This window comes from Nycticebus coucang, chromosome 18, assembly GCF_027406575.1.
Source record: "Nycticebus coucang isolate mNycCou1 chromosome 18, mNycCou1.pri, whole genome shotgun sequence".
Classification (NCBI taxonomy): domain Eukaryota; kingdom Metazoa; phylum Chordata; class Mammalia; order Primates; family Lorisidae; genus Nycticebus; species Nycticebus coucang.
This window is the reverse complement of record NC_069797.1, coordinates 51,177,127-51,203,994: the sequence shown is the minus strand read 5'-3', so window position 1 is coordinate 51,203,994 and position 26,868 is coordinate 51,177,127. Positions and strand designations below refer to the sequence as shown.

At 54.8% G+C, this 26,868-nt stretch overlaps 1 protein-coding gene across 22 annotated transcripts in view; it reads left to right on the top strand.

Moving 5' to 3' along the window:
- The window catches only part of CACNA1G (calcium voltage-gated channel subunit alpha1 G), a 62,805-nt gene extending 43,232 nt beyond the window's left edge, over nucleotides 1–19,573 (top strand). For 3 of the 22 annotated variants that reach the window (XM_053568694.1, XM_053568696.1, XM_053568692.1), the window contains 16 exons: nucleotides 726–851; nucleotides 1,722–1,811; nucleotides 2,343–2,535; nucleotides 4,356–4,409; nucleotides 9,336–9,487; nucleotides 10,182–10,291; nucleotides 10,948–11,081; nucleotides 11,331–11,401; nucleotides 11,520–11,598; nucleotides 11,694–11,815; nucleotides 12,152–12,499; nucleotides 13,115–13,258; nucleotides 14,845–14,979; nucleotides 16,578–16,755; nucleotides 16,994–17,163; nucleotides 18,530–19,573. In XM_053568694.1, coding sequence (XP_053424669.1) covers nucleotides 726–851; nucleotides 1,722–1,811; nucleotides 2,343–2,535; nucleotides 4,356–4,409; nucleotides 9,336–9,487; nucleotides 10,182–10,291; nucleotides 10,948–11,081; nucleotides 11,331–11,401; nucleotides 11,520–11,598; nucleotides 11,694–11,815; nucleotides 12,152–12,499; nucleotides 13,115–13,258; nucleotides 14,845–14,979; nucleotides 16,578–16,755; nucleotides 16,994–17,163; nucleotides 18,530–19,264 — 2,841 coding nt within the window. In that variant the 3' untranslated portion in view covers nucleotides 19,265–19,573. Of the gene's footprint in view, nucleotides 1–725; nucleotides 852–1,721; nucleotides 1,812–2,342; nucleotides 2,557–4,355; nucleotides 4,410–9,335; nucleotides 9,488–10,181; nucleotides 10,292–10,947; nucleotides 11,082–11,330; nucleotides 11,402–11,519; nucleotides 11,599–11,693; nucleotides 11,816–12,151; nucleotides 12,500–13,114; nucleotides 13,259–14,844; nucleotides 14,980–16,577; nucleotides 16,756–16,993; nucleotides 17,164–18,529 lie in introns of those variants that run through there. The other 19 variants (XM_053568707.1, XM_053568704.1, XM_053568700.1 and 16 more) reach the window with 13 other exon arrangements.
- Nucleotides 19,574–26,868: the final 7,295 nt, after the last annotated feature.

The following is a 26,868-nucleotide window of genomic DNA, read 5'->3' as shown; positions in this document are numbered from 1 at the left end:
CAGCCCTCAGATGGATTTAGGTCTGTTCAGAGCAGCTTGCTCAGATTCCCTGGTCCTCCCTTCTCTGAAATCCCTTCTGCACCAACAGTCATAGCCTGGTATGAGGATGAGCTTTCTAGTCAGGAAGACCTGGGTTTGAGCTCCCTTTCTGCCAACCACTGGTTATGGGACCTTAGTGAGTGAATTATTTTCTCTGAGCCTCAGTTTTTCTCATTTATGAAGTGAGGTCAATGACACCTACCACTCTAGCCCATAATTACTATGAGAATTAAATGCCCAGCTTGGTGGTTCTCAAACTTGAATTTGCATCAGAATTACCTGGACAGCTCAAAGATCACTGGGCCCTTACCCCAGAGTGTAAGGTTCAGCAGGCCTGGAAGAGGCCTGGAACATGCATTTCTAACATGGTTCCAGATGATGCTGATGGGGACATCCTCTTAGAGCTTCGCTGGTCTGGCCCTTAGAAGATGACTGTTACCACCTTTCCACCCCATCCTAGTACCCACCCCCAATACCTTTCCTCCCCTTCTTAGGGAAAGGAAAGGCAGAGTGCCCGCAAGGGAGATTCCCTGATTGACTCTCCCCAGAGTGGAGCACCTCATGCTCACCCATGGTGTGCCCACAGCCCTCAGGCCCCAGGGCTGCTGTAGGCGTGGGGCTAAGAGGTCCTGGCTTTCTGCAGTCACAACTCATTTCTCTCTGTCTCCGGGAATGTGTGTGTCCAGCTCTTCAAAGGGAAGTTCTTTGTGTGCCTGGGCGAGGACACCAGGAACATCACCAACAAATCTGACTGTGCCGAGGCCAGTTACCGGTGGGTCCGGCACAAGTACAACTTTGACAACCTCGGCCAGGTGAGCCCCAGGCTCGGAGGTGGGATGGTGGTGGAGGAGGCTGGAGGGGACACAAGTCCACACTCTGGGACACATGCTGCCTCGACTGGAGGTAGACAGCCACAAAGAGAGCAACCCTTTGCACCCTCTGCTGTCTAACCATCCTCATGTCACAAAGCCCAATCCATGCGGCGCAGCCCAGTAGGTGAATGCATAGGGGCCTGTAGCCTGCCTTAAAGATAAAAAACAGAAGCTTGGAGAGGGTAAGGGGCTCACCTAAGGCCATAGAACTGCATGGCAGAACAGAAAGTCCCTAGGAGGTTGGAGGGTTGCCCTGGGAGTACGTCCTACACCGTCATTGTCAATTCAGTGGCCTTGGGCAACTGACTTATCAGGGCTTCGGTTTCATCGGCTTGTGAATGTGGTCATCACAGTATCTTCTCAGAGGTCGTAGAAAGGATGCGAGGAGAGGATGTGTATATTTGCTTAGCGTGGTGCAGAGTACAGATATATTCACAAGTCCTTCTCTCACTCTGTGTTTACAGAATCAGAGAAATGTAGGAAAGGAAGTAGCTCACTCAGTTTTGCTGGTTTGTTTCCCAGACCCAGCCTGGTTTTGGTTTTTGGATTTCCAGGGTTTGGAGGCCCTTTGCCCTACCTGGCTGAAGTCAGACAGTGTGACCATCTTTCATGGCTCCTCTGCCTTCAGACTAGCTATGGAGCCCTGGGACAGAGAGCTCTCTGGAGCCAGGAGTGGGACTCCAGCCCTCCAGCCTGACCTTTCAAAGACTAGGGTACCCCTGAGCTGCTTCCTGGAGGCAGTTAGGGGCAGGTGGAGGGAGGTTCAGCCACACAACCTAGATTTTACATGATATCCCACCTCTCCCCTAGGCTCTGATGTCCTTGTTCGTGCTGGCATCCAAAGATGGTTGGGTGGACATCATGTACGATGGGCTGGACGCTGTGGGTGTGGACCAGCAGGTAGGGCTCAGGTGGGCAGGATCCATCTTTGGGCTCAGATCACTCAACATGGACTGATTACGGGCATAACTGCATGGGCATAGGGTAGAAAGTTCAAGGCAGGTTGGAAAAAAGCCCTTGAAGCGGTGTCACAGCTTACAACAGAGGCTGTAATTGGTGGCCTCTGGGCCAAATCAGGGCATGTTTTATTGGCTGGCATCATATTTAAAAATTTTAGAATTTGTGATGAACGTTTAAAACCTGGTGAATTTCACATGGATATCCAAATTTGGGTCTACTTGTGAAGAATCTGAAGATCTGAGAACCCTGGGCCTGTATTTCCCTAGGGCAGGAGTCAGCTGGAACAAAGAAGCAGCTTTTGGATGGAGAATGTACTCTCTCCTTGGCGATAGTCTCCACCCCTCCCTACTGCCCAACATCAAACCCTCATCATTTACATCACCTACTGGGTCCCTGCAGCTATTTGGGTTTGCAGGAACTCAGGCTGGGGGCAGCACCTGATGCTACCCCGTCCTTCCTGCTCCCCGCCAGCCCATCATGAACCACAACCCCTGGATGCTGCTGTACTTCATCTCGTTCCTGCTCATTGTGGCCTTCTTTGTCCTGAACATGTTTGTGGGCGTGGTGGTGGAGAACTTTCACAAGTGTCGGCAGCACCAGGAGGAGGAGGAAGCCCGGCGGCGGGAGGAGAAGCGTCTGCGGAGACTGGAGAAAAAGAGAAGGAGTAAGGAGAAGCAGATGGCTGGTCGGTAGTCTTTCCACATCTCTCTGGGTCATGCTTGACCTTGGCCTTGCGACTCAGGGGGGTAGGGGCTGGGGCTGGGGGTAGGGAGAAGATGCTCCCAACCCCCTCCTCATCTCCTCCCCACCTGACAGCATGTCTGCCTTTAGAGCCCGCATGAAGCTGGCCACTTCAGCCCCAGGGGTGCAAGGAGCTGCCTGCACCCTGGGGGACTCTCTGGGTCTCAGCATTATCCTCCTCGGATGATGCCAAGTGGGAGTAGACACATGGCCTCTCCCAGTGCAACGCTCAGAGGAGCCTTGTGGGATGCTGCACTGCCCAGTGCTGCATCCAGCCACCTGGGGACTGGCACCCCAGGGCTGGCAGGAGAATCTCTTGACCCTGTGCCCACCTAGTGTCGAGCTGCCAAGGAAGGCCTCCGCAGAACCTGTAAACGGACAACACCACAAGCGAGAACCCAAGCCCACCTCCCTTCCTGACTCCAACAAAACTACCTGGCTTTCTGACATCATTTTTCATGTTATATTTTTTTGCCAAACTAAACAAGAAGAAAAACTCCCCCAGGCTCAGGGGAGGTCAGGGTCATAGGAATGCAGGGCACTGCAGCCCCTCACCTGTGTTCTCCAGCATCTCTTGGTGTTGGGTGGGTGAGGCCCCCATCCCATCCCTTCTCTTCCTCTTATGCCATGGGTGGGCCGAGACTAAGGGAGAAGACAAACAGGGCAGGAGGGAACTGAGAGAAGTGACAGGCATCCTGTCCCGTTGTTTCTGGTCTGTCTCCAGGTGCCTCTGCACCTGTATCCGTGTCTTCAGGGCTCCCGTCTATCTGTGCTCAGAGTCTCCGTGCCTCTCTTAGTCACAGCCCACACCTCTCTAAGTGTCTTTGTGTGGGTTTCCCCAGGCCTTCGTGTGTCTGTCTGTGTGTCTACCCCTGTTTGGGGTGTAGGTTTCCCTTGCTCTCTCAGCCCTTTCACAAACCGTCTTTCTTCCGCCGATTAAGATGCGTGCAGTGCTCTGAGTTTTCCCTTTGGTGTGTTGAAATGTGAGTATCAACCAAATGAGTTAGGGGCTGCGGTACCCCCGCCTCCCCTCTGCCCTCGGTGCCATCTCCTGCCACCTGGGAGAGGCACCTAAAGGAGGAGGAAGAGTATGGGAGTTGCAGATGAGGGTGGGGGTGGGACAGGGCCCATGCTCTCTGTGAGAGGCGGAGGCTGCTCCAGAGGGACGTGGAGGAGACGCTGGCCTCTGGGCAGCAATGGCGGTGCAGTTCTCCTTGTCCCACATCCTTGACAGCCCCAAGGCCTCCTGCTTGGCTCGAGGTAGGCCTGGGCTTCCCTATGGATGTCTGAAGCTGAGCAGGTGCACTGTCCCCAGTGGCCACGCTCCCACCCCTGCTCCATGCACCCCACCCCCGCCTTGCAGTCAGGCAGATGGAATTCTTTTGGCAGGAGGCACTTGTGGCCCCTGCCTGACCAGCTGGCTCCTCTTCTGGGGTCTGTAGCTGTTTCAGGTGCAGCTGAGGCCACACGAGGTAGGAGTGGACATCTGTTCTGGTGACAGGCTGCCTGCCCTCCTGTTGCCTCCCTGCCCTGTGACTCCGGCCAGCTGGCGGGATCATTTGTCTTCCTCAAGTGCCCTGTGCCCCCACTTGGGGCTAGACATTCAGAACCAGCCACCCATGCTTAGCGCACCTTACTTGTAGGCAGAGTGAGGGTCGGAGCCGAGGGGAAGCGAGCTGCTGAGGGGCCCTGCCCAGCCCACCTGGTCCGGCCAGTGACCAATGTCGTGTTTCGTTCTTTTAGATCTAATGCTGGACGATGTAATTGCTTCCGGCAGCTCAGCCAGCGCTGCGTCAGGTACTGCGTCTTGGGTGTGGGTTCATGCGTGTGGGGACATGCTCTTTGCTCCCTCTCCATGGCTCATTGATTCTATCCTCTTGGGGTGAAGGGGTGAGGGTCCCTGGGGCCCCCAAGAGGGCTGGGACTGAAGCCCTGAGCTGAGCTGGACGGGAGGGGAGGGCCTGGAGCCCTTCCTCCCACACCTCCTGGAGAACCCAACTTCCCAGCAGAGGCTTCTGCAGCCCTGCTTCCCCTCCTGTTCCTGTGCCCTGTATCTCACCGGTCGATTATTAGAGCTGCAAATCTCTCCTGTCTCCTTTTGTCTGAGGGGAAGACTTTGATCCAAAGAGAGCAGGATGAGAGGAGCAGAGAGGGGAAGGATTTGTTTTAAAAATGTAACGATGAATAATTAAACAGACCCATTAATAGTCAAGTAATCACAGTGGCCGCGTCATCGCTACAAACAGCAGGAATTGGGAATCGAAGGCCTGCGTTGGCCACGAGCTTTTCCCAAAAAAGCCAAATTTGGGAGTGAGATGGGTCCTTGTCTGTCTCCGGGAGGGCCCTGTCCAGCTCGCCTTCCTCTGATCCCTTGGTCTCCTGCTCTGCTCCCTGTTACTGCTGGCCCCCAGACAGAGCTTCGAAGGCTCAGAGAGTCCGTGGCAGGACTGTGGGGCCTGGCCACATGATGTCTCAGGCAGTGGTTCTTGAGCTGTTCCTCCCAAAGGTCCCCCTTTATCATCTCATCCAACAGACCCCACATTTTAAAAGGCTGTCTCTGAAGCTAAGAACACTTCAATAACGACTTTGTTTCACATTTTTGCTCATCAGTGGTACATCTAATTGCTAATCAGAGCTTCTGAGCTGCAGAAGGTTACAATCTAAATGATGGCAAAGAAAGACCATTTTGTTGTTAAATTAGTCTGTGGGGTCTTAACGCAGGCAAATGTAGAATTTCATTTAAGCTTTAATATTGAAAAGAACGTAAGGACCTCATGTGGCTACTGAGGGTCTGGGACCTCAGTCTGGGAGCTGCTAGCTGCACCTTTTTCCACTGTAACCCTTCCAGGCCTGGTCAATGGGGGCTCAGAGACTCACCCCATGGAGGACCCCTGAGCCACCATTCAGTAGGTCAGCCCTCGCTGGATCCCTTTCTCCCATCTCCGTGGTGCTGAGCTGTGGTCTTTGGCATTGAGAGACCATCCTTCTGGGAGCTCGGGAGTCTCCAGCTCATTTGTGTCCAGATTGCCAAGGTCCCTACCACCCTGTATCAGGTTGTCTTGGAAATTCCGGAAATGTCAGTGGATTGGGTCTTTCTCCCCACAGATCTACCTAGTCTATAAATAAAAATGCTCACACCTTCATGCTCACCCCAAAACACTACCCTCATACAAGGCAGGCCGGCAGAGGCTTCTCTGTCATAGAGGTTGTCCCGTGCACACTGCCACAGACCCCAAGATAGGACACACCCACTTGATGCCAAACACTCTGGTTACTCTTGCCCTGCACCGCCATTCTGGGGACACGAGGCCTTGCTCCTAATGGCACAGACAGGCATGTACACTCATTACCTTCTCTGGCTGTTAATGAGGACTCAGAGACCCTGAACAGGGGCTCAGATCAGTCCATGTCCCTCTTCCCAGGACTTGGAGTTTTGTATGGTCTAGACTAGAGCTTTTCAAACTTCATTGTTCACAAGCATCACATGGAGAGCATAAACATAGATTCCTAGGCCCTACCCCAGAAGTTCTCCAGAATGGTTTTGGGGGGGACCAGAGCATCTGCATTTCCAATCAGCTCCCAGGTGTTAGTGGTGCTGATACACCAGTCTACCTACTGGGGTGATGGGGACAAAGTCATGACCCTGGCCTGGGGCTGCTAGGAACCAAACACATGCACCACACCCCTCTGCTGGTCCCACTGTCCCAGAGGGGGCAGCCAGACCCTTATCTGGGGAATAGGGCTGACCAGACACCTGGGACCAGCCTAGCCCAGCATCCCTGGTGGAGGAGGGACCCAGACTGCTGGGTGATCCGGCCCACCCCAAGTGACTGCTCAGCCTCTAGCCCCAGCTCCATTGCCCTCGGCCACCAGCGGTATCCACCTCCATTTACCCTCTCCTTCTAGCAGGCTGGTGCCCAGTGATCAGGCTTGACAACCAACAGCTGAAGGTGTGGCCTCTGCTGTGAGGCCTGAGTCTCCCTGAGCATGACTCCTGCCTCCTACCTACTAAACTGCCACTCTCCTTTGCCAATCCTCACCCTGGCCGTGCTTTGGGCTCCAGTGACCCTACTAACTCACCATGCCTGTCACCTCACAGCCCCTCTGCACCCCTTCCCTGCCCTTACCCCTGACTGGGGTCTGGGCAGTCCTAGATGTGCCCTTTACCACTGATTCTGGTATTTTCTCTGGTAAGCTCAGACTGATGGGAGGCAGGAAGATGGAGCCACGGCCACCAACTTGCCAGTGACCAGCAATACAGGCCCTGCCTATGCTGTGGTTCATGCTCTCACAGCAGCAGACCTGCCCTGGGCTCCTCCTTGGGGCTTCTATTTCTCCTCCAAACCCCGTGCTTGCCTATAGAACCGAGGTCTAAGGAGCAGCAACAGGGGATGGGGGGTGGGGTGGCTTTATCCAGAGCCCTCTACCAAGGGCATCTTCCAGGCTAGAGCCTCAAGCCTTGTGTCTAAACTCACCTGGAAGTGAGCGAGGGCTTTGGGCTCACTGGAAGTTCAAGTCCTGCTGGGTCATGCTTCACAGTGTGCTGGAAGAATCACTTTTTACTGGGCCACATTCTCTCTCCCTGTAAAACAAAGGGGATCCCAGGGAGATGCTGATCAGGTTGGCCGTACTCTAGACTTAGGCTCTAACGGGGGATTTCTGGCAGCCTTGGCACCTGCTGATCTAGGGTAGGGGCCAGCAGTGAAGGGGCATTTGTACAGAACTCAGGGGTCTGGGGCCTGTTGTGGTAAGCAGATGCCCTGCCTTGGTCCTTCTGCCCCCACCTTCTCTGTGGGATGTCTGGAAGAGGGTCCTCAGCTGAATCAAGCCCACCCACTCTGCAGGCTCCGGGAGCAAGACTGGAAGGCAGAGTTGGTGGTAGCAGGGACTCCATTTGGCCTGGGGCTGCCTATAGAGTCAGGCTGGGGTGGCAGGGGAGAGGGGAGAGCTCTCTCTTCCAGCCCCTCCCCTCTCCTCTACATTGTTTCTGCTAATAATGGGGCTAATAAGGAGCCACTTTTTCTAACCTAATTGTATTCAAACATTTTAGTTAATTCTCCATTCATATTTTAGCATAATGGGATCGGGTGCTTTCGGCATTTGTGGAGATTAATGCAGAGAAAAAGTTCCGGCTGCTAAGGCAATGAAGGGCGACTAGCGCCCTCTGGTTCTCGTGGTACTAAAGGAAGGAAGGAAGGAAGAGGCCCAGCTCTCCCGGTCCGCCCTCCACCATCGCGGTGTGGATGACCCGGGACCTCACGTCCCCTGCCCAGGGCTCTTCACCCCCCATACTCCTAGGGGACAAGAGGGCAACCTGAATAAATGAAGCCATATCTCTGAAAACAAAAAGATGGCCTGATGTGCCCCTGAGGCACACCAGAACTCAGGGACTCCGCCCCTTGGTTATCCACACCTCAAGGCAGATGCTGGAGAGTGGCCGTGTGGGCCTGGAGCATGACAGCCCGAGAGGCTGAACGTGCAGCTCCTGGGTGCTCTTCTTCCTTCGGCCTTTGGTGGGGGCCCACCCCAGGCCACCCCCTGCCTCAGTTTGCCTCTCCGTTAAATGGTCCTCTGCATGGGAAAGGACAGTTACATCTGAGCTGGCCTGGGCCCAAAGCTTCCTGCTGCCCCTGAGCCAGCCAGCCCCTGGCACGGGCCTCAGAGGCTGCAGCCCTCGCTGGCTGGCATCCACCCTAGACCTCCTGAGACGGGGAAGGGCTGTCTGGGACCTGAGGCTGCCCAAGCCTCCCCTTGTGGAGCCTCCTCCTTCTCTGTGGCTGCCTGGGAGACCAATCTGTCAACCTCCTCCAGATAATATGTGCCCCTACTTGGCCTGGCCCTTCCTCGGCACCCAGAGGAGGGGCCCCCTACAATCTCCTGCCCCCAGATTTATTCTGCCTGCTCAGCAGGCCAACCTTCTGGCACCATGATTTTTATAACTAAGTGGTTCACTAATTATAAGAGAAATATTATGCCTCTGACAGATCTCAGACAGTGTTTCCAGCCTAGCCTGCAGCCTAATGCTGCCCAAACACCCAGGAGCAGGCTAGGCATTGCCTCATTAGAAACTGGGTGAGTCTACAGGTGGGACCCTCCCAGCTTGAGTCTGGGATGGAGCAGAGCCCTGAGGCCTCCCCTCTGTCCTCCCCCACATGAGGATGCAGGAGGCCCAGGCTCTACCCCCTGGAGGCCCTCTGAGTGGGTCAGTGCAGCCAGCCAAGAAGATGTCCAATTTCCAATCTCCGGTTTTATCTTCAAATCCCAGCTCTGTGTAATCTCTGCTCCTCTCAAGGGGCTGAGCTTGGTGAAGGAGCAAAAGCGTTTGCCTCTCCATTGATGGAGCCTCCTCTGAGCCCAATAAGACCGGTTGTTTTTCATCTTATTGATCTGGCCTCTTTGTGGAACACTGAGTCGAGGGCATTAAGAGGGGCTGGTGGATTTTAGAGGCTGTCTTGGGGAGGGGGCTCACCTAGTATCTAATGAAGGTGGGGAGCTCTGCATGTCCTGACCCAACCTGCCTCCAGTTGCAGCCAGTACAACAGATGCTTGAAGGGGGACTTGCCGAGAGAGCGGTCCCTCCCAAAGGGTAGTGGGGGGAGGGCAAGGATGCTGATGACTCTGGAATGTTGGCGTTAGAGGCTGGCAGCTGTGAGGGATTGCGGGTGGAGGGGTGCCAGGGACAGGGGCCTAATGTTTGCTCTGCTCTCTTCCCTGCCTCACCAGAAGCCCAGTGCAAACCCTACTATTCAGACTACTCCCGCTTCCGGCTCCTTGTCCACCACTTGTGCACCAGCCACTACCTGGATCTCTTCATCACAGGTGTCATCGGGCTGAATGTGGTCACTATGGCCATGGAGCACTACCAGCAGCCCCAGGTAGGAGCAACCGACCAGCCACCTGGTCCTCGCTCCAGCCATGGAAACTCTGGATGAGGCTAACACACTTGAGCCAGGGCACTTCTGTGCCAGGCAAGTGCTGGGCATGTTACATGTGCCCTTTGTGGTGACTTGGGAGGTGGGTATCATCTCTGTCTTATAGATAAGGACACTGAGGCTCAGAGATGTTGGTTGACTTGGCCAAGGTCACACAGCTAGAAAGCAGAGGACCTAGTTTCTTTACCTAACAAGTATGTATTAAGTGCCTTTTATGAACCGGACTCTGGACCTTGGAGGGGAAAGAAGGCAGATTGGTATCTGCCCTTCTGGAATTCCACCTGTGATCTTGCCACTTTTCCAGTCAGCTTCCCTTGGCTGCCCTCCAGCCTTCAGTTTCCCTGTATGTACAAGGAGGAGGTTGAATTGGTAATGCATAAGGCCCCTTCCAGCACATTCTTATGTGGTCTCCTCGCCATCTCTTAGGGGAAAAGGGTTTGTATCATTTGTGTGAATAAGGACCTTATTTCATCCTGGGTTGGGGGCGGTGGAGGATGATCAGCCTTCAAGGTAGGAGCAGGAAGACTGGTCCTTAGACTTATCCTGTCTCCCATATCCCAGTGGTATGTTGGAGGGGTGGGGCAAGCCTCAGCCCTAGGCCTCAGGAGACCCTGCATCTTGCCCTCATCCCTTCCAGATCTTGGATGAGGCTCTGAAGATCTGCAACTACATCTTCACTGTCATCTTTGTCTTGGAGTCAGTTTTCAAACTTGTGGCCTTTGGTTTCCGTCGGTTCTTTCAGGACAGGTAATGGAGAGGAGAGAGGTTTGGGGGAGTTGGGTGACAGGTTCAGGGGGAGAGGGGTGTGTCTCTTGGGGAAATACGCAGGAGGACCTACTGCCTAAAGCCCTTTTGTAACTCCCGAAGTCCAGCCCCCATCCTACAGCTGATGCAGGACAGGGCAGCAACCAGGGCCTTGTAGATGGGAGGGAATGGAAGGAGTTTGACAAGACAAGGTCTGGGGGGCGTTGGCAGCCAGAAATGAAAGTGGCCAGACCTGGGGCTTAAGAGTGTAGAGCCTGGAGCTAAACTGACTGCACCGAATTTGAATCCTGGTGTCCTTGGGTATGTTACTTAACTTCTCTGTGCCTTAGTTTCCTCATTTGTAGAATAGACAATTGTGTCCACATCACAGTTGTGAGATTATGAGATTATGAAAGTGGTGCATAGTAAACACCACATAAAAGCGAATGAATAAAAATAAAAAGCAGAGGCCGTCAAGCTAAAGTCCTTGCTCTACCTGTGCCACCGTGTGGCCTTAGGTAAGCCATGCTCTTCTCTGCAGTGGGGAGCCTGGAGCAGCTGGCCTCTGCCCTCCTTCCCATCCCTGTTTTTCTGTGCCACAACTGCCCCTCCTCCACGACCTCTGCCCCCACTCAGGGGGCCGTGTCCTGGACTTTCAGGTGGAACCAGCTGGACCTGGCCATTGTGCTGCTATCTATCATGGGCATCACACTGGAGGAGATAGAGGTCAATGCCTCGCTGCCCATCAACCCCACCATCATCCGCATCATGAGGGTGCTGCGCATTGCCCGAGGTTGGTGTCCAGCCGCCTACACGCACACCTGCTCCCCTCGGCACTAGCCAAGGACAGATGGCAAGGGTCAGCTTTGAGGCTGGCCAGGGACTGGGTGGTGATGGGTTCCCCTGGGTCTTTCTCCAGTCTCTGCCAACAGGGAAGGTTGTAGGCTGGGCTGAGGGTGGGGGTGTGTGGCCTGGCTGTGCCAGCCAAGGGGCTAGGACCCAGAGCGGCCACCTCATGATGTTATCCTGTCCTGTCCTGCAGTGCTGAAGCTGCTGAAGATGGCTGTGGGCATGCGGGCACTGTTGGACACGGTGATGCAGGCCCTGCCCCAGGTAACTGGAAGGGGAAGAGCCTCTGGGGAAGGGGGTGCTCTCCAGAGGGGCTGGGGGTTCAGGGAAGCTGACCGGGAGATCCAGAGGCATGTTTTCCATTTCTTTTCCTCTCTTCCAGGTGGGGAACCTGGGACTGCTCTTCATGTTGTTGTTTTTCATCTTTGCAGCTCTGGGCGTGGAGCTCTTTGGAGACCTGGGTGAGTTGGGGTGGGGGAGGAGGGAGGAGCCAGGGCTGGAGATCCAGGGGCTCCCAGGACTAACACAGTCCTTTCCCCTCCCCCTCCTCCCCCAGAGTGTGATGAGACACACCCCTGCGAGGGCCTGGGCCGGCATGCCACGTTCCGGAACTTTGGCATGGCCTTCCTGACCCTCTTCCGAGTCTCCACAGGTGACAACTGGAATGGCATTATGAAGGTGAGAGCCCACCCTTAGCAGGTCCCTCCTAGGGCTGGCCCAGGGACCAGGGAGGGAGCCCTATTTCCTGAGTCAAGTTTCCTTGGAAAGATGAATTGATTGTGAATAAAAGCATGTGACTTTCTCTTTCCCATCCCAGAACGCTCTGGAACTCCCTCTCCCCAGGACAAGCTCTGACTCACACTCCCCCAGGCAGCATCTAATGCTCTTCTGCCCCCAGGACACTCCCTCCGCCCTTCCCTCCTCTTCCAATGCTCTGTGACACCCGTGACCCGATTTTCTACGACAGCCCCATCCACTGTCCTCCCCGCCTCACCCTCTCTCCTGCCACCCCAGGACACCCTCCGGGACTGTGACCAGGAGTCCACCTGCTACAACACGGTCATCTCACCCATCTACTTCGTGTCCTTCGTGCTGACGGCCCAGTTTGTGCTGGTGAACGTGGTGATTGCCGTGCTGATGAAGCATTTGGAGGAGAGCAACAAGGAGGCCAAGGAGGAGGCCGAGCTGGAGGCCGAGCTGGAGCTGGAGATGAAGACCCTCAGCCCCCAGCCCCACTCGCCACTGGGCAGCCCCTTCCTCTGGCCTGGGGTCACGGGTCCTGACAGCCCTGACAGCCCTGATCCTGGGGCCCTGCGCACCCAGGCCCATGCAGCCTCCCGTCTTTCCCTCGAGCATCCCTTGGTGAGCAAACCACCCCACTGCTGTGAGGGCACCTGGGGCAGGAGTAGGGTGGGCAGGGTGGCCAAGGCTCTTCCTGGATGCTGGGGAGCAGTCCCTGCCCCTCCCCAGAAGGCTGCCCACATGCACCCCGCCTGGCCACCCTCAGCAAACCGACGGACATGCCAACTTATCTGTCCCTTGCTCCTGTGGCCTGGTCTGGCCTCCCCTTTCTGGCTCTTAGGTCCAAGGCTAAGTTTTCTGTTTCTTCCTGTTTCTTTCTTACCCTTCCCCACTGCCAAAACTCTGTCCTCCCCACCCTTTAACCAACCTGATTCCCTTCACCTCTCTATCTTTTCCTCTATCTTCTCTTTCCTTCTCCCTCTCTCCCCATGGGCTCTACTTCTCTTCCACCTCACATCTCTCCTTTTTCCTCTCACACCTTCCCTCTTCCCTATGCCCTCCTCTTCCTCTCTCTCTTCCCTGCTCTGTGTGTGTGGTGTTTATGTGTGTGTCATGTGGTCTCACCTCCTCTTTTTCCCTTTGTCTCTTGTCGACCCCCCATGACACTTCCCCTCACTGCCCCTCTACCCCCTGCTCCTTGGTTCTCCGGCTCCCCTGTGGGCTGGTCCTCCCCAGGACAGACAGCTGTTTGACACCATGTCCCTGCTGATCCAGGGCTCCCTGGAGGGGGAGCTGAAGCTGATGGACGAGCTGGCAGGCCCAGGGGGCCAGCCCTCTGCCTTCCCTTCTGCCCCCAGCTGGGGCGGCTCCGACCCACAGGTTACTGTGCCCTCACGCTGTGCCCCCTCCCCTGACCATGCTGGGCTGTGCCATGCTGTGTCGCGCTTTCGGGGAGGCTGGGGGTGTTGCCTGCCCACGGGGCATCTGTAGGAGGGGCAGCTTCAGGACCTCAGTTAGTGTTAGACCTGGCAGGAGGCTGTCAGGGATTCTTCTAGGCCTTAATGGATCCAGAACAGATTTGGAAGGGAGGGATGTTGAAGTTGCCCTTCCAAGGGTAAAGGATGGAGGGAGGAGGAGCTTGGGGAGGGGTGATTTGTAAGAAAGAATCCAGAAGAGAAGAGGGAGATGGAGGAGAAGACAAGTTAGCAGTGGGACCTTAAGGGTGGAGGGGTTGAGGGGCCAGACACAGGGGGAGAAGGGCCTCCAGGAATAGTGCAGTGGCTAGGGAACCCAATGAGGGGCAGTCCTCCTCTGTGGCCAGCACCCCCTCTAGTCCTGTTTGGTGGTTCTTTAAGCCATGGAGCCCACTGGGCACAATGAGTGCTGTCAGTGGCTGCTGACTTCTGTTCTAAGAAGGATGGAAGGCTCCAGCCAGGTGTGGACTCTGAGACCTGGTGTGAACTAGGACTTGGCCTCCTCGGCAAGCCCAGCCCCTGCCCCCAGCCTCATATGCCTTTCTCCCCCAGTCCCACCGAATTAATCCTGGATCTTCTGCCTTCTGGGTTCCTTCTGCCCTTGACCCCTTCCACTTGGCAGAGGGCCCCTAATGGGCCCCCAGGTGGAAGGTCAGAGGCTGCAGACCTGGACTGGGATAGGAGTCAGCTGGAGATAGAAAAGCCTAGTCTTCCTCAGGCAGAGGCACAGGCAGGTTGCTGGGAACCCTTTAGCCTGATCCAAAAATGTGGACAGGGATCATCTTGTGGGAAGGGACCTTGCCTCTTGTTGGGATTCAGTCTCAGCCAGATGGTGTGGCAGCCCACCCAACTGCGCCCACTTCGGGCCAGTGGGAGCAGAGCACCTCCCTGAGCCCAAGTTGGAGAGGGCGGGCTGCAGGCTGGTGGAGGAGGGCCTGCCAGGGGAGAAGCCAGAATCTGGGGGCAGGCCAAGTCCTGCCAGGCTTTTGGAAGCAGAGCGAATAGTCAGAAAACAGCCGTCAGATTGGTGGCATTGTCCCCAGCGCCCCCCATGCTGCTCTGTCTGTGCCCAGAGGAGAGACAGTGCTTTGCTGGCCTTTCTTCATTTTTCTTTTTGGTACAATCTCTATGAACGTGGAAAGCCCTCCCCCCTCCCTGCTCCCTCCCTGGGCGGTGGTAGTGTGGGAGGGGGCTGGTACAGTTCCTGGGGTGTCTTTAGAATATGTTTCTGTGTCTTCTCGCTTTGTCAGTGTTTGCTCTGGCTCTTTGGTGTCTGCTGCAGCCTCTCTGATCAGAGCAGGGGGTTGAAGTGGGTGAGGGAAGGCGCTGTCGGTTTGTTTGGGAATGTGGTGGGGAGAGAGAAGGGATGCCTTTCTTCCCCATGCTTTGTGGAAACCGGGAAGTGGGGACTGAGAGAGAGTGTGCGTGTGTGCACACGCACGTGTGCACTGCCCTGGTTTCTCATGCCTGATCATCTCTCTCCCTGTCTAGATCCCTCTAGCTGAGATGGAGGCTCTGTCTCTGACGTCAGAGATTGTGTCTGAACCATCCTGCTCTCTAGCTCTGACGGATGACTCTTTGCCTGATGACATTCACACACTCTTACTTAGTGCCCCGGAGAGCAATGTACATACACTGCCCCTCACAGTCCCCGGCCATCCCGCGGGCTGGCTGGCTGCAGGGCTCCAGATCGGCCCAGGGAGGACCCTGGCCATCTCCTCTAACTCTGCCACCAGGCTCCATCCAGAGGCATCAACTTGCAGGCAGGCTTTGCTGACAAGAGATCTTCAGGTCCCCCATGGGGGACAAAGAAATTAGATAAGATTAAATTGGGGCCTTGCCCAGAAGGGTGCAGGGATAGTGCTTATGAAAGGGTTAAATCAGACACCCAGGAGTGACACAGCCCACACAGAGGTGGCATCAGAGCCAGTCTCTGTATTTGGAGCCCTGTGCAAGCCAGCCCTCCTTGTCCCTGCACCCCTCCTTCCCACCCTCCCCGTGAGACATTCACCACCACGTAGTGGGTGACAGCCGCATTTCCTCCACCACTGTCATGGCCTTCTTCACCTTCTTCACTGGGGTGCTGTTCCTGTCTCCTCTGTCACTGTGCCTGTGTCTCCCTGTGTCCTTGCCAAACTCAGCGGGGTGGGGGTGCTTCTTTATGTCTGAAAACTCCCCTACCCTGTCCCAGCTCCCTGTCCTCTTCCAACTGTGAGCAGCCCCTCCTCCCGCCCTTCCTGTCCTACTGTCAGAGCAGGGCCCAGCGTGGGCCAAGCCTTGACTACCGGCTGGGGGTACCTAAGGGTCATGGGTAGCTGGCGAAAGCAGAGCCTGGGGCTGAAGCAAATGGAAGGAAGACTGGCCTCTCACACAGCTGTGCTCGGGCCTGAGGGGCTATTCAGCTGTCTGGGCTCACGTGGGGACAGGAACCTCAAGCCTCCCTGAGAACTAGGAATGGATGGGAGTAGGGGTGGGGGTCCTTAGGGTCATGGAGAAACTTCTTGGGAGCAACCTTTGCTCCCTCCAGCAGGGTCCAAGGCTGATTACCAGAAAAAAAAACCCTCCCACTGCAAGTCTGTCCACTAAGGGAGGAGCTGGTCCACAATACCCAGGCCCCCACACCCTCCACAATCTTTGTGTTGTTACCGTGGAGGTGGGGGAGACTGATGTGATGTCTCCTTGATGTTCAGCTGTCATTCAACCCACATGAGCATAGTGCAGGTCCCCGGCTGGAACTGGGGCTGAATTAACAGCCTTATCCCTATAGGCTATCATGGGCTGCCCAGTCCTCTGCTCACTGCGAGGGCCCTCTCCCATCCCCACTCCCCCCACAGCTCCAGCCAGGGGTTGAGGGCTTCTGTTAGCTTTTAATCCCCTATAGACACCAGAGTCTCTAAATGGGGCTTTGCAGTGAGCTTGTGAATCACCTGCAGGGCTGGGGGCTGGGGGCTGCTCTTCCTTCTCTGGATACCTCCTCCCCTCCTCCATCACCCCACTGGAGGCTTAGAGGTAATAATGTGCATAGGTTCCTGGGGCAGGGCCTCCTCCCATCCTCTTCCTTCTCATGTCTACCCCTCCCTAGCCCCACTCATGTCCATCTCCACCTTGTCCTGGGAGGGGTGGGAGTGAGGCTGGAGGGCTGGCTTCTTTTGTCCAGCTCTGCCTCAGTTACCGGACTCAGACACCCCTCTTTCTCCCACCTTCCTCCCCTGTTCCTTTTGCAGATGGAGCCCCACCCTGAAAAGACTCCTGTTACGCTGGGACCGGACTTACTGACTGTGTGGAAGTCTGGGGTCAGCCGAACGCACTCTCTGCCTAATGATAGCTACATGTGTCGCGGTGGGAGCACTGCTGAAAGGTCCCTGGGACGCAGGGGATGGCGGTTCCCCAAAGCTCAGTCAGGTACCGGGCTGGGTAGCTTGGCTTCGCTCACACAGGGAGACCCTGTCCTTCCCTAAGTCAGTCCTGGCTTGGGTTGGGGTGACTGAGGCAGCAACAGGGGGTTCTCCTACCTCTGAGGAGCCCCCAGCCCAAGGAGAGTGAGGGTAGTTTCTGATGAGAGAGAAAGCATGGAAGGGAGGGGCTTAGGAAAGAGAGCCTCTCTCTTCCTCACCCCTCCACTGCTCCCCTTCCTTTGTAGGCTCTGTCTTGTCTGTTCACTCCCAACCAGCAGACACCAGCTATACCCCACAGCTTCCCAAAGATGCGCCCCACCTGTTCCAACCCCATTGTGCCCTCATGTGGGGTACCATCCCCAAACTGCCCCCACCGGGCCGCTCCCCTTTGGCTCAAAGGCCACTCAGGCGCCAGGTGAGCAGTTGTGGCATGGTGGGTATGGGCCTGGGGGCTGGACCCTCTGCTGGGAATCTGGGCTGGTGGTGATGACTAGGGCCAACAATTTCATTCTTCCAGCAAGGGTGTGCCAGGCCACTTCTAGGTACCCAGGATACAGTGTTGGGCAAAGCAGAAGTGGTCTGTCCCTTCTTGAAGTTCGCACCCACCCAAGGGAGGCCAGAGGGTGCAGTGGTCCCCCGGGGCCACACCTGTCCAGTTGGAGATAGAACCCAGGCTTCTGCACTTCCTTTCCCCCACTCAGAGCAGCTTCCTTATTCTTCTTCACACTTGGGACTGAGCTGAGGGGCATGCAACAGGTTTTAAGTGTCTTCACTTTCAGCCAAGCCTTGAGCCCACCTTCTGGAGCACATACTCCAGGGGCACAGAGCAGAACCACATGGAGCCAGGTGAGGCTTGTCTTCCCTGCCTGTGACAAGGCCACAGTCCATGCCCTGTCTGTGCCCTTCTGCATGAGCATGAGAAGCTGCTCAGTCCCATGCACTCAGGCAGCAGACGCAGTCTGTCTTTATTCTGCAAATATTCACTAAGCAGCCTCTGTGTGCCAGCACTGGGGACACAGCTCCTGCTCCCCAGGGCTCACAGTCTAATAGTGGAGGCTATACACCATCAGACCATTACAGCAATGGGTTATTTTTGCCAGATGGTGCAGTGGGGAGCACAGAGGAGGAAGGGGTCGATTTTACTTGGGGGTAGACATTGTGAAGTCCCACATCACAGAGAACCTGAGTCCATACAGTTGAAAGGTGCTTTCCAACTGGGAAGGAAATTCAAAGCCAAAGGGATGGGGGCTGCAGAGAGCCTTCTGCAAGCTTGAGGGAGACCAGAGCAAGCAGAAAGGAAGACAGGATTTGGGGTGGGGGGAGGCATGGTAAACCATAGACATTAAGCTGTACATGGACCCTCTCTCCCAATAAGAACAGCTACTTAGGGTGGTGCCTATGGCTCAGTGAGTAGGGCGCCAGCCCCATATACTGAGGGTGGCAGGTTCAAACCCAGCCCTGGCCAAACTGCAACAACAACAAAAAAATAGCCAGGTATTGTGGCAGGCACCTGTAATCCCAGCTACATGGGAGGCTGAGGTAAGAGAATTGCCTAAGCCCAAGAGCTGGAGGTTGCTGTGAGCTGTGAGGCCACAACACTCTACCGAGGGCAACAAAGTAAGACTCTGGTCTCAAAAAAAAGAAGAACAGCTACCTATACCTCTGCTGCTTAGGGTGATCCTGTAGCCGCATGGGTGCAGGGCCGATTCAGCATGACAGAAGGGACAATTCACTTTTGGATAGGAGACTCCTGCGCTGACCCATCCCCCCACCCCACACAGGCAGCAATAAGGACTGATTCCTTGGATGTTCAGGGCCTGGGCAGCCGGGAGGACCTGCTGTCAGAGGTGAGTGGGCCTTCCCCACCTCTGGCCCGCGCCTACTCCTTCTGGGGCCAGTCCCGCATCCAAGTGCAGCAGCATCCCCGCAACCAGAGCAAGATCTCGAAGCACATGCCCCTGCCAGCCCCTTGCCCACGTCCAGAGCCCAACTGGGGCAAGGACCCTCCGGAGACCAGAAGCAGCTTAGAGTTGGACACGGAGCTGAGCTGGATTTCAGGAGACCTCCTGCCCACTGGCGGCCAGGAGGAGGCCCCATCCCCACGGGACCTGAAGAAGTGCTACAGCGTGGAAGCCCAGAGCTGCCAGCGCCGGCCTGTGTCTTGGCTAGATGAACAGAGGAGACACTCCATTGCCGTCAGCTGCCTGGACAGCGGCTCCCAGCCCCGCCTGGGCCCAGGCCCCTCGAACCTTGGGGGCCAGCCTCTTGGGGGGCCCGGAAGCCGGCCCAAGAAAAAACTCAGCCCGCCCAGTATTTCCATAGACCCCCCCGAGAGCCAAGGCCCTCGGCCCCCACCCAGCCCTGGCGTCTGCCTCCGGAGAAGGGCTCCATCCAGTGAGTCCAAGGACCCCTTGGCCTCTGGCCCCCCTGACAGCATGGCTGCCTCACCCTCCCCAAAGAAAGACGTGCTGAGTCTCTCCGGTTTATCCTCAGACCCAGCAGACCTGGAGCCCTGAGTCCTGCCCCACTCTCCCACTCACCTTTCTCCACTGGGTGCCAAATCCTAGCTCCTCCTCCTGGGCTATGTTCCTGAAAAAAGTTCCATATAGACACCAAGGAGGCGTTCCTCCCTGCCTCGGTGGCTCTGGGCACCTGCAAGCAGAACTTCCAAAGAGAGTTATAAAACAGTAGCTCTGGCACCTCTGGATGCAAAAGAGAGGCCCAGTGCAGCTGAGGTTCCCGACACCAGGAGCTGTTGGGAGAAAGCAATACGTTTGTGCAGAATCTCTATGTATATTCTATTTTATTAAATTAATTGAATCTAGTATATGCGGGATGTATGACATTTTGTGACTGAAGAGACTTGTTTCCTTCTACTTTTATGTGTCTCAGAATATTTTTGAGGCGAAGGCGTCTGTCTCTTGGCTATTTTAACCCAAAATAACCAGTCTAGTTATATTCCCTCTTCTTGCAAAGCACAAGCTGGGACCACGAGTGCATTACAGCTCCGACGGTGGCCCATCTTCAGCAGAGAGTGAAAACTATTTTGGAAACTGTAATGTAACTTATTTTCTCCTTTAACCTCGTCATCATTTTCTGTAGGGAAGAAAAAAGGAAAAAATGAGATTTTACAAGTGAAATGGAACCTTTTTATATATACATACATACATCTCTATATATATACAATAAAGTAATTTTCCTAAATAAAAAGTATATCACAGTCCAGAGTAAAGGCCAAAGAGATGGAGAGTGAGGCATCTCCAGATGGTGTTGGAGAGAGATTCCTGAAGATGGGGAGTGGGTGGCAGGAAGTGAAGGGGTGTGTGAGTGTGTGTGTGTGCTTGTGTGTGAGGGAGGGAGAACCCAAATGCCTTGCTCTGGAGGACTGCAACCTTTGGCCTGCCCTCCCTGGGCTGAGAAGGACAAGAGAAGCCTTCTGCTTGGTGCTAGGCTGGGGAGGCAGGGTCTCCTCCTTCTGTGCTCAAAGCTTTGTTGCTTCCCCTCAGCCAGGCAGCTCAGTGAATGTGAGTAATTCCAGATTAACTCTTATTTCTGCTGACAGCTATCAGCCACACATTGAAAGCTGGAAATTGGCATAATGAAGCTGTTTTGGTTAATGGAGCTGACTGAGGCTGAGGGAGGCTGCAGAGCTGCACTTGTGAGTTGGTGGAGGAGAGGGGCAAATGCTTGTAGGTCTTCCTTTCCCAGGCTTCAGCCCTGAACTTGCCACACTTCTGGCTGGATGCCTGACCTGATGGGTCTGGGCTTCAGCCTCCTGCCTTAGGGAGGCCCCAGCCTGCCCACCTGCTGGCAATGGAATTAAGCTGTGCAAATCAAGTGGGATGCTCTGACCCAAAGATGAGGGGGCCAGTGCTGGGTGTCTAGAGGCGACCTTCTGATAGAGTTGGCTGCTGAGCCGGGAGCTGGCGCCCTGGGGGGTGATGAACGAGTGCCATCAAGGTGTTTACACGGTCTGTCTGCTGCCTGCCCAGTGGGAACCAGCAGAGGGGGGAGTAGAGAAGGCAGCCACAGGCAGGCAGAAGGAAGACAGAACTGTGGCCCAGAGCCACCTTCTGGTGCTACCACAAGCAATATTCTCTTGCCTGTAATGCTGAGGCCAAGATGGGGTGACCATGGGTTCAGCCAGCCTGTCACCTGCCAGTCACCCCTAAACATCTGCCCCAACCCCACACTCCCTTGGCAGTCCTGCCCCCTCACCTGGGGCCTTCACACCCCAGGATTGGATTAGATTCTGGAAACTTCAGTGGCAGCCTCCATCTGAACCAGGCAGCTGGGAACTGGGGATGCCAGGCCGCTGGGTGGGTGGCCCTGGAGGCATTGTCCAGTCTTGTGTTTTCTAAGCTGGTGAGAGCTTTTCTAATTGCTCTTTTGGACTGAAATGATACCACTGCTTAAAGCAAACACCTAGTTTTATTCCCTGAGGGTGTGCAATAATGTCAAACTCTTTTTCCCCTGGCCTCCTTGGGTTGGGAGAGGAGGTGCTTGTAGGACCTGCTTTTTTTTTTTTTTTTTATAAGCAAAGCTGTACAAAATTCCTAGAGCTTTGTCACCTGGATCTGCAGATGAAGCTTTTATATTTTTGTAGAATTCTATAGCTGCCTATTCTCTATGAGGATGGAAGATGAGGGTACGGGGTGTCTGGAATGTTTTTTTCTTCTAGTGGTTGGAAGCCAGAGAGCTTCCCCTCCATTCCAGCACCATCACCACCTACGCTGGACAGCATGGCACGCTGTAACACTGTAAAGTCATTTGGGTTGACTCTTAGCATAACTGATTCCTTCTGGGGTCCCTTTCTTCTGGCCCCCTCCTCCAAGTAGGGGCCTGGGAAGCTTATTTGGAGTGCACTGACTATGCTTGTGAGTTGCTCTCTAGAGATGTCAGTGGCCAGCCTGATGGAAAGGAAAAGGCTGCCCACCCCTCCCCATCCCCATCGGTGAACTGAAGGGTTTCTCTGGAAGAGGACAGTGCCTGCAGAGGGCATCTGGGCAGTGATGTGGAAATATTAGTATGTAGCAGAGTCAAAGTGGGTATTTTGGGGGAGGAAATTGTGCCTCTTCCCCAATAATGTAAAATCTTTATCAATGATGGAAACTGTTTTGTCTCATTAAAAGGGTTTGAAGTGAAAACGATTCTGCTGAATCTTATGTATGCCAGTAATAATAATGGTGATGCCAACCTCACGATGCTTCTCTGGGTGGTTATTTGATTCTGCTCCAGGGTACATAGCAGGTGGCGGCAAGGGGTGGAGAAGACTAAAGGAGGCTGAGTGGGGAGGGCTGGTGGAGGCAGCAGGCCTTAGATTGGGTCCTCTAGGAGCAGCACTGGAACTGGTCAGGGGCTTCAGGAGTGTGGGGCTTTTGGAGGCAGGAACATCTACCCTGTCATTTTTGCCCTCAGCCTCCTCCTTGGGGGTTCAGAGGAAACTGTGTCAGCAGCTGTAGCCCCCCCCGCCCCCCGGGCTTGGCTGCTTCTGCTTCTTCCACCCCCAGGACTCCAGGAAAAGGTCTATCTGGGGGTGGGGGACTGGGAAGAGGGGCGAGCTGAGCTGGTGCTAAAAACAATTCCGAGGCTCATATGCAGTTTCACTCGTCAAAACACCCTAGCAGGGAAGTATAATTCCTATCGTTTTCCATGAGGCAGCGGGTTCAGAGAGGTTAAATGACTTAGCCAAGGTCACACAGCCAAGAAATGTCACAATTGGGATTTGATCCTAGGTCTGCCCAACCTGAAATCCACACTACCCCGACTCTTCTCATTGTGCCGGGGGCATGGGACATGGTGGGAAGAGTCCTGCTTACAAAATGGCTTGCTAGGGGGCCCTTTTCCAAAGCAGTCACATTTGTGTTCATAGAAATATACGCACACGTTCCCAGCTTGGCATACTCAGAGGCTTAGAGAGGCCTGCAGTGTCACACCTCATAGGCTTCCAGCCTTCAATCACAGGCAACAGTGGGGAGAGGGCTTCGATTTCAGGAGAGGATGTCCCTAGGCTCCAGATGGTTGTGCAAGAGCTGGCAAGGCTGGCTCTGCAATCACTCCAGATTCCCAGGCCCCACCCTTCCCTGGCATAATGTTGCCCTTGAACCTCAAGGTGCCTGTTCTCCTCTCCATGCCACGACCTTCCTTCTTCCTGTTCTCTGCCCCTGTCCCACCCAGACCTCACCCACTTTCCAAACAGCCTTTTTTCTCCACCCTCACCCTGGTTCCCACCCATCACAGCCTGGTGCCCCATGGCCTCTTTTTCCCTCACCTGGGCTGACGACAGCAGTGCAGCGAGGGCATCAGACACCAGGTGGCAGCATAAGGCGGTGCCTCACCTGGTGCTGCTGGTACCCCTCTTGCAGAGGGAGCAAGCTGGGGAGAGGACACCCACACTGGTGTCCCTTCCAGGAATACATGCTCTCTCCGACTCCCTAAAGGAGGAAGCAGGCTTGCAGGGTCCACTGAAGGACTTTTGTGTGTGGAGAAGCCTAGACAAGGATCCTGGCATCTGAGTGTTGAGCCCACGGTGCTCAATGATCCCTGCTTAAAGCTGGAGGACTCAGGACTAATCCAGGACAGTGGTTGCCAGGAGGGGAATTCACTTTCAAAGCAAGTTTAGTTGCTCTGGGGCAGAGCAAGGCCAGTCAAGGAGGCAGCTGCTCCAGAGAACCCCCAGGGGGGAATTCTGCTAAGAACTTTGACCCTCTGCCTGTCTTAGCTCTGGTCCAGGTGTGGGAGCTGCTGACTGTGGCCTGCAGAGCTAATTAATTCTTCTTGCTTTGAAAACGAATGGGCACAGCAGTCAGAGTTTTCGCCTGCATGCCAAATCAGATCAGACACAGGTTGGGGGCAGAGAGGCCGCCAGGCTGGGGTCTGGAGGAAGAAGGCCCACTGCTTAAGAGGGGACAAAGACAGGCTGGGGTGTGGGAGCTGGAGTCTGGTTTGGGGGTGCTCCTGGCCTTCAGGGAGCTGCTAAAGAACTCAGATGGTGAGAGGGGAGGGAGGCTTTGCCATTCTACACCCTGCCACTGTCTCCAACTGCAGTATTTCCTGTGCCTGGGTCTCCCTGTCCCCCCTTGCTCTGCTTTCTTCTCTCAGCTGTCACGCCTGCCCTGAGCTGTACCTTGCAATTATCTTATCTTTCCATCTCCTTGCCAGGAAATCCCTGATGCTGGGTTCCCCTGGGATGCTCTGCTGCGGGGGAGGCTGCACATGCTCCTTCCATCCTGCCTGGAGCTGCAGTCAGTTGGGGAGAGAGGATGGGGCTGAGGCCACTAAGGCTGGGAGAGTTTCAGTCTACCTCTCTGCTGCAGCTTAATGCACAAGGCATTTGTTTCTTCTCCCAGGAACCCTCCCACAGAAACCATCTTGGATCTGAAAATTCAAAAGTGCAGTGGGCAGTGCCACTGCCATAGTAGCATAGACACGATGTTATCACTTCTTCTTAGGAAATGTGGTATTTGCTTTATCAGTCAACAAACACTTCCAGAGGACCAGCTTTGCCAGGCATTTTCCTGAGTGCTGAGGACACAGTCCCTAACTTCAAGGTATCCACAGTCCTCTGGGGGAGGTAAGGAAGATAGTTAGTGAATACAGTATGGGAAAGGGGATTGTGCAAGGAAGCGTCCCTAACCTGGGACTGGGAGGGCAGAGGCCCCAAACAGGCTTTGAGGAGGAGGAGGACTCAAGCAAAATCTTGAAGGGTAAATAGAGTTTTCCAGGTGCAGAAACGGAGATGGGGTGTAGGGAGGAGAGTGTGTGGCTTTGAGTTGGCTGGTGGGGGCATGTTCAGAAAACATGGGGCTTATCCTCCTGGGCCAGGATAAGCCTTAGGGCCCTGGGCAAGCTGTAGGCTGACGGGCTCAGGACCTCAGATTTCTTGCTCTGGTGAGAACAACCAAAACAATAACATCCTGGAAATGTTGTGGGTGTTATTCCAGGGCTGTGTGAAAGGAGTCATATTTCATGAGTGGCCAGGAAGAATGAAGCCCCAGTGCCTCAAATGAGATGGATCTCCAAGGGCCCCCACCATGATCTTAGAGTCTCCCACCCAGTGCTGTAGCCTTGGGAAGGTGATGGCAAGATGAAAAGCCTGGAGTCCAAAGGGATGGTGCCTCAGCCCCAATGCTGAAGCCAGACCTAAGGGTCCTGGCTCCAAGCTTGAGATCTAACCAATGGCTACATGGCCAATCTGAGGCTGGAAGGTCCCACATCAAAGTCTGGGCTGGTTCTGGGCTCTCCATCTCAGGAAGAAGGTCTGATTCAGAAGCTCAATTCCTGAATCAACCTAAAAGAAAATCCCCAGGTCTCCTCAATCTCAGAGCCAGCCTTCCTGATTTATCTGGTGCCTAAGACCCCACAAGCCTTAGAGAAGGACTAGGAGAGGACAGAGAGTGAGGGGATGCTGGCGGGCAGACCAAGGGGTGCTCATGAAGTCTGACCAATGTCGGGAGAGGGGTGGAGGAAGATTCCCAGCTGCCTAGGCCATAGCAGCTTGCATCACCAGGGCTGGAAGAGAGCATAGATGACAGCCTGTCCACGTTGCTCAAGAAACTAAGTCCAGGAGACATCAAGGAGCTTGCTGAGATCACACACGGTATATAAAAGGTACTAACTGAGGCACTGGGGGAGGGGATTAGAGGTGACTCAGTCAGTCCTTGCCCTTGGGGACCTCTCAGACTGGCGGGGAAGACAGAGTCTTCAAAACTAAATATAACCCAAGGCACACTGTGACAAAGCCTGAAAGCTTTGTAAAGTCTTCTGACCAGAGAGGCGGTAAGAGGAACAGGAGAGGGTGGGTGTGAGTGGGTGAGTGCAGAGGAAGGGGGCAGATAAAGAGGAGACTAGGAGGACTGGCCCAATGGAGGAGGGGTTGAGGCTCCCAGTCTAGATGGGGGTTGGAGGAGCTTTATCCACCCCACTCCCAACCCCATCCCAAGCCTGCCCAGATCCCAGCTCTGATAGTCTACAGTTGAAGAGATTTCCCTGTGGTGACTTTCTGCCTGTTTAGAGAGACAGGCTGACCACTTCTGTGCTATCTTGCTGGCTCCTGTCCATGCCTGCCACTGAGAAGCCAAGGAAGGAAACACTTTCTCTTGAGAAACAAGTGCCAGGAAAGGGATCACCAGGATGAAATTAGACCTTGCAGGCAAGGATTGAGGAGAGATGGGCCAGGCAAAGATCTGCCTGGGAGAATTTGTTCTCAGTTCCAGGAAGGGAAGATAAGTGGCTGTTAGGGAAGAGAGAGTGACTAGGGGAGTGAGAGATAGAAGGATCCCAGCATGGCCAAGCAGGAAAAGGCCACTGACCCCAAACCCTTACAGATGGGGAATGTGGGATCTCAGCCTTAGGAGGATGCTAATGGGGGTTCTTCCTGGGGCTTCACCTGCCCACCCTCACCCTGATCAGGCTGCAGTGGAGAAAATTAACATATGTTGGGTGCCTACTAAGTGTGCTGGTCAATATGCTTTTCATACTCTTCCCATTCAGCCTCAGAGAACTCTCTGAGGAAGACTCTACTATGATTCTCCCTACTTTACAGAAGTGAAAGTGAAGACACAGGGAGACACAACATCAGGGAGCCACAGAGCCTCAGAAGGTGGCAATTTTAGAGTGCCATTGGAGGTCACCATCTGGATGATGCTGTGACCTCCTTCCAGTCCCCACTCCACAGGTACACACAGGCAGAGCACACACCTGCTCACAGTGCGCTGGTGTCTGCCAGTTGTCTCTGGCAACTTGTGGGGAAGAGGTAGCCTTCATGGTCGGGCACAAAAACTCTTCCCATTTACAGATAAGGAAATTGATGTCCCAAGATGGCTCTGATCACCTCAAAATTTCTCTTTAAGAGAGGAATGCTAACTCTCTCTGTGTGTCTTCCTGATTGGCTGGACGCCCACGGAGTTGTTGGGAGTGCGTGTGAGAGCCTGTGTACTCCAATTCCTCCCTTGGAAACTCTCTGCTCTGGGCCTATCAGCCTCAATTTCTAGAAGGCATGGTCCAGGGGCCACTGGAAGAGGCTGTCCCTGTGTCAAAGGCTCTCCCGCCTCTGCTCCAAAGTCCCTCCCAGCACGGCAGTTTTGGGGAGGTGCTGTAGCAACCCGCCAAAACAGAGGCA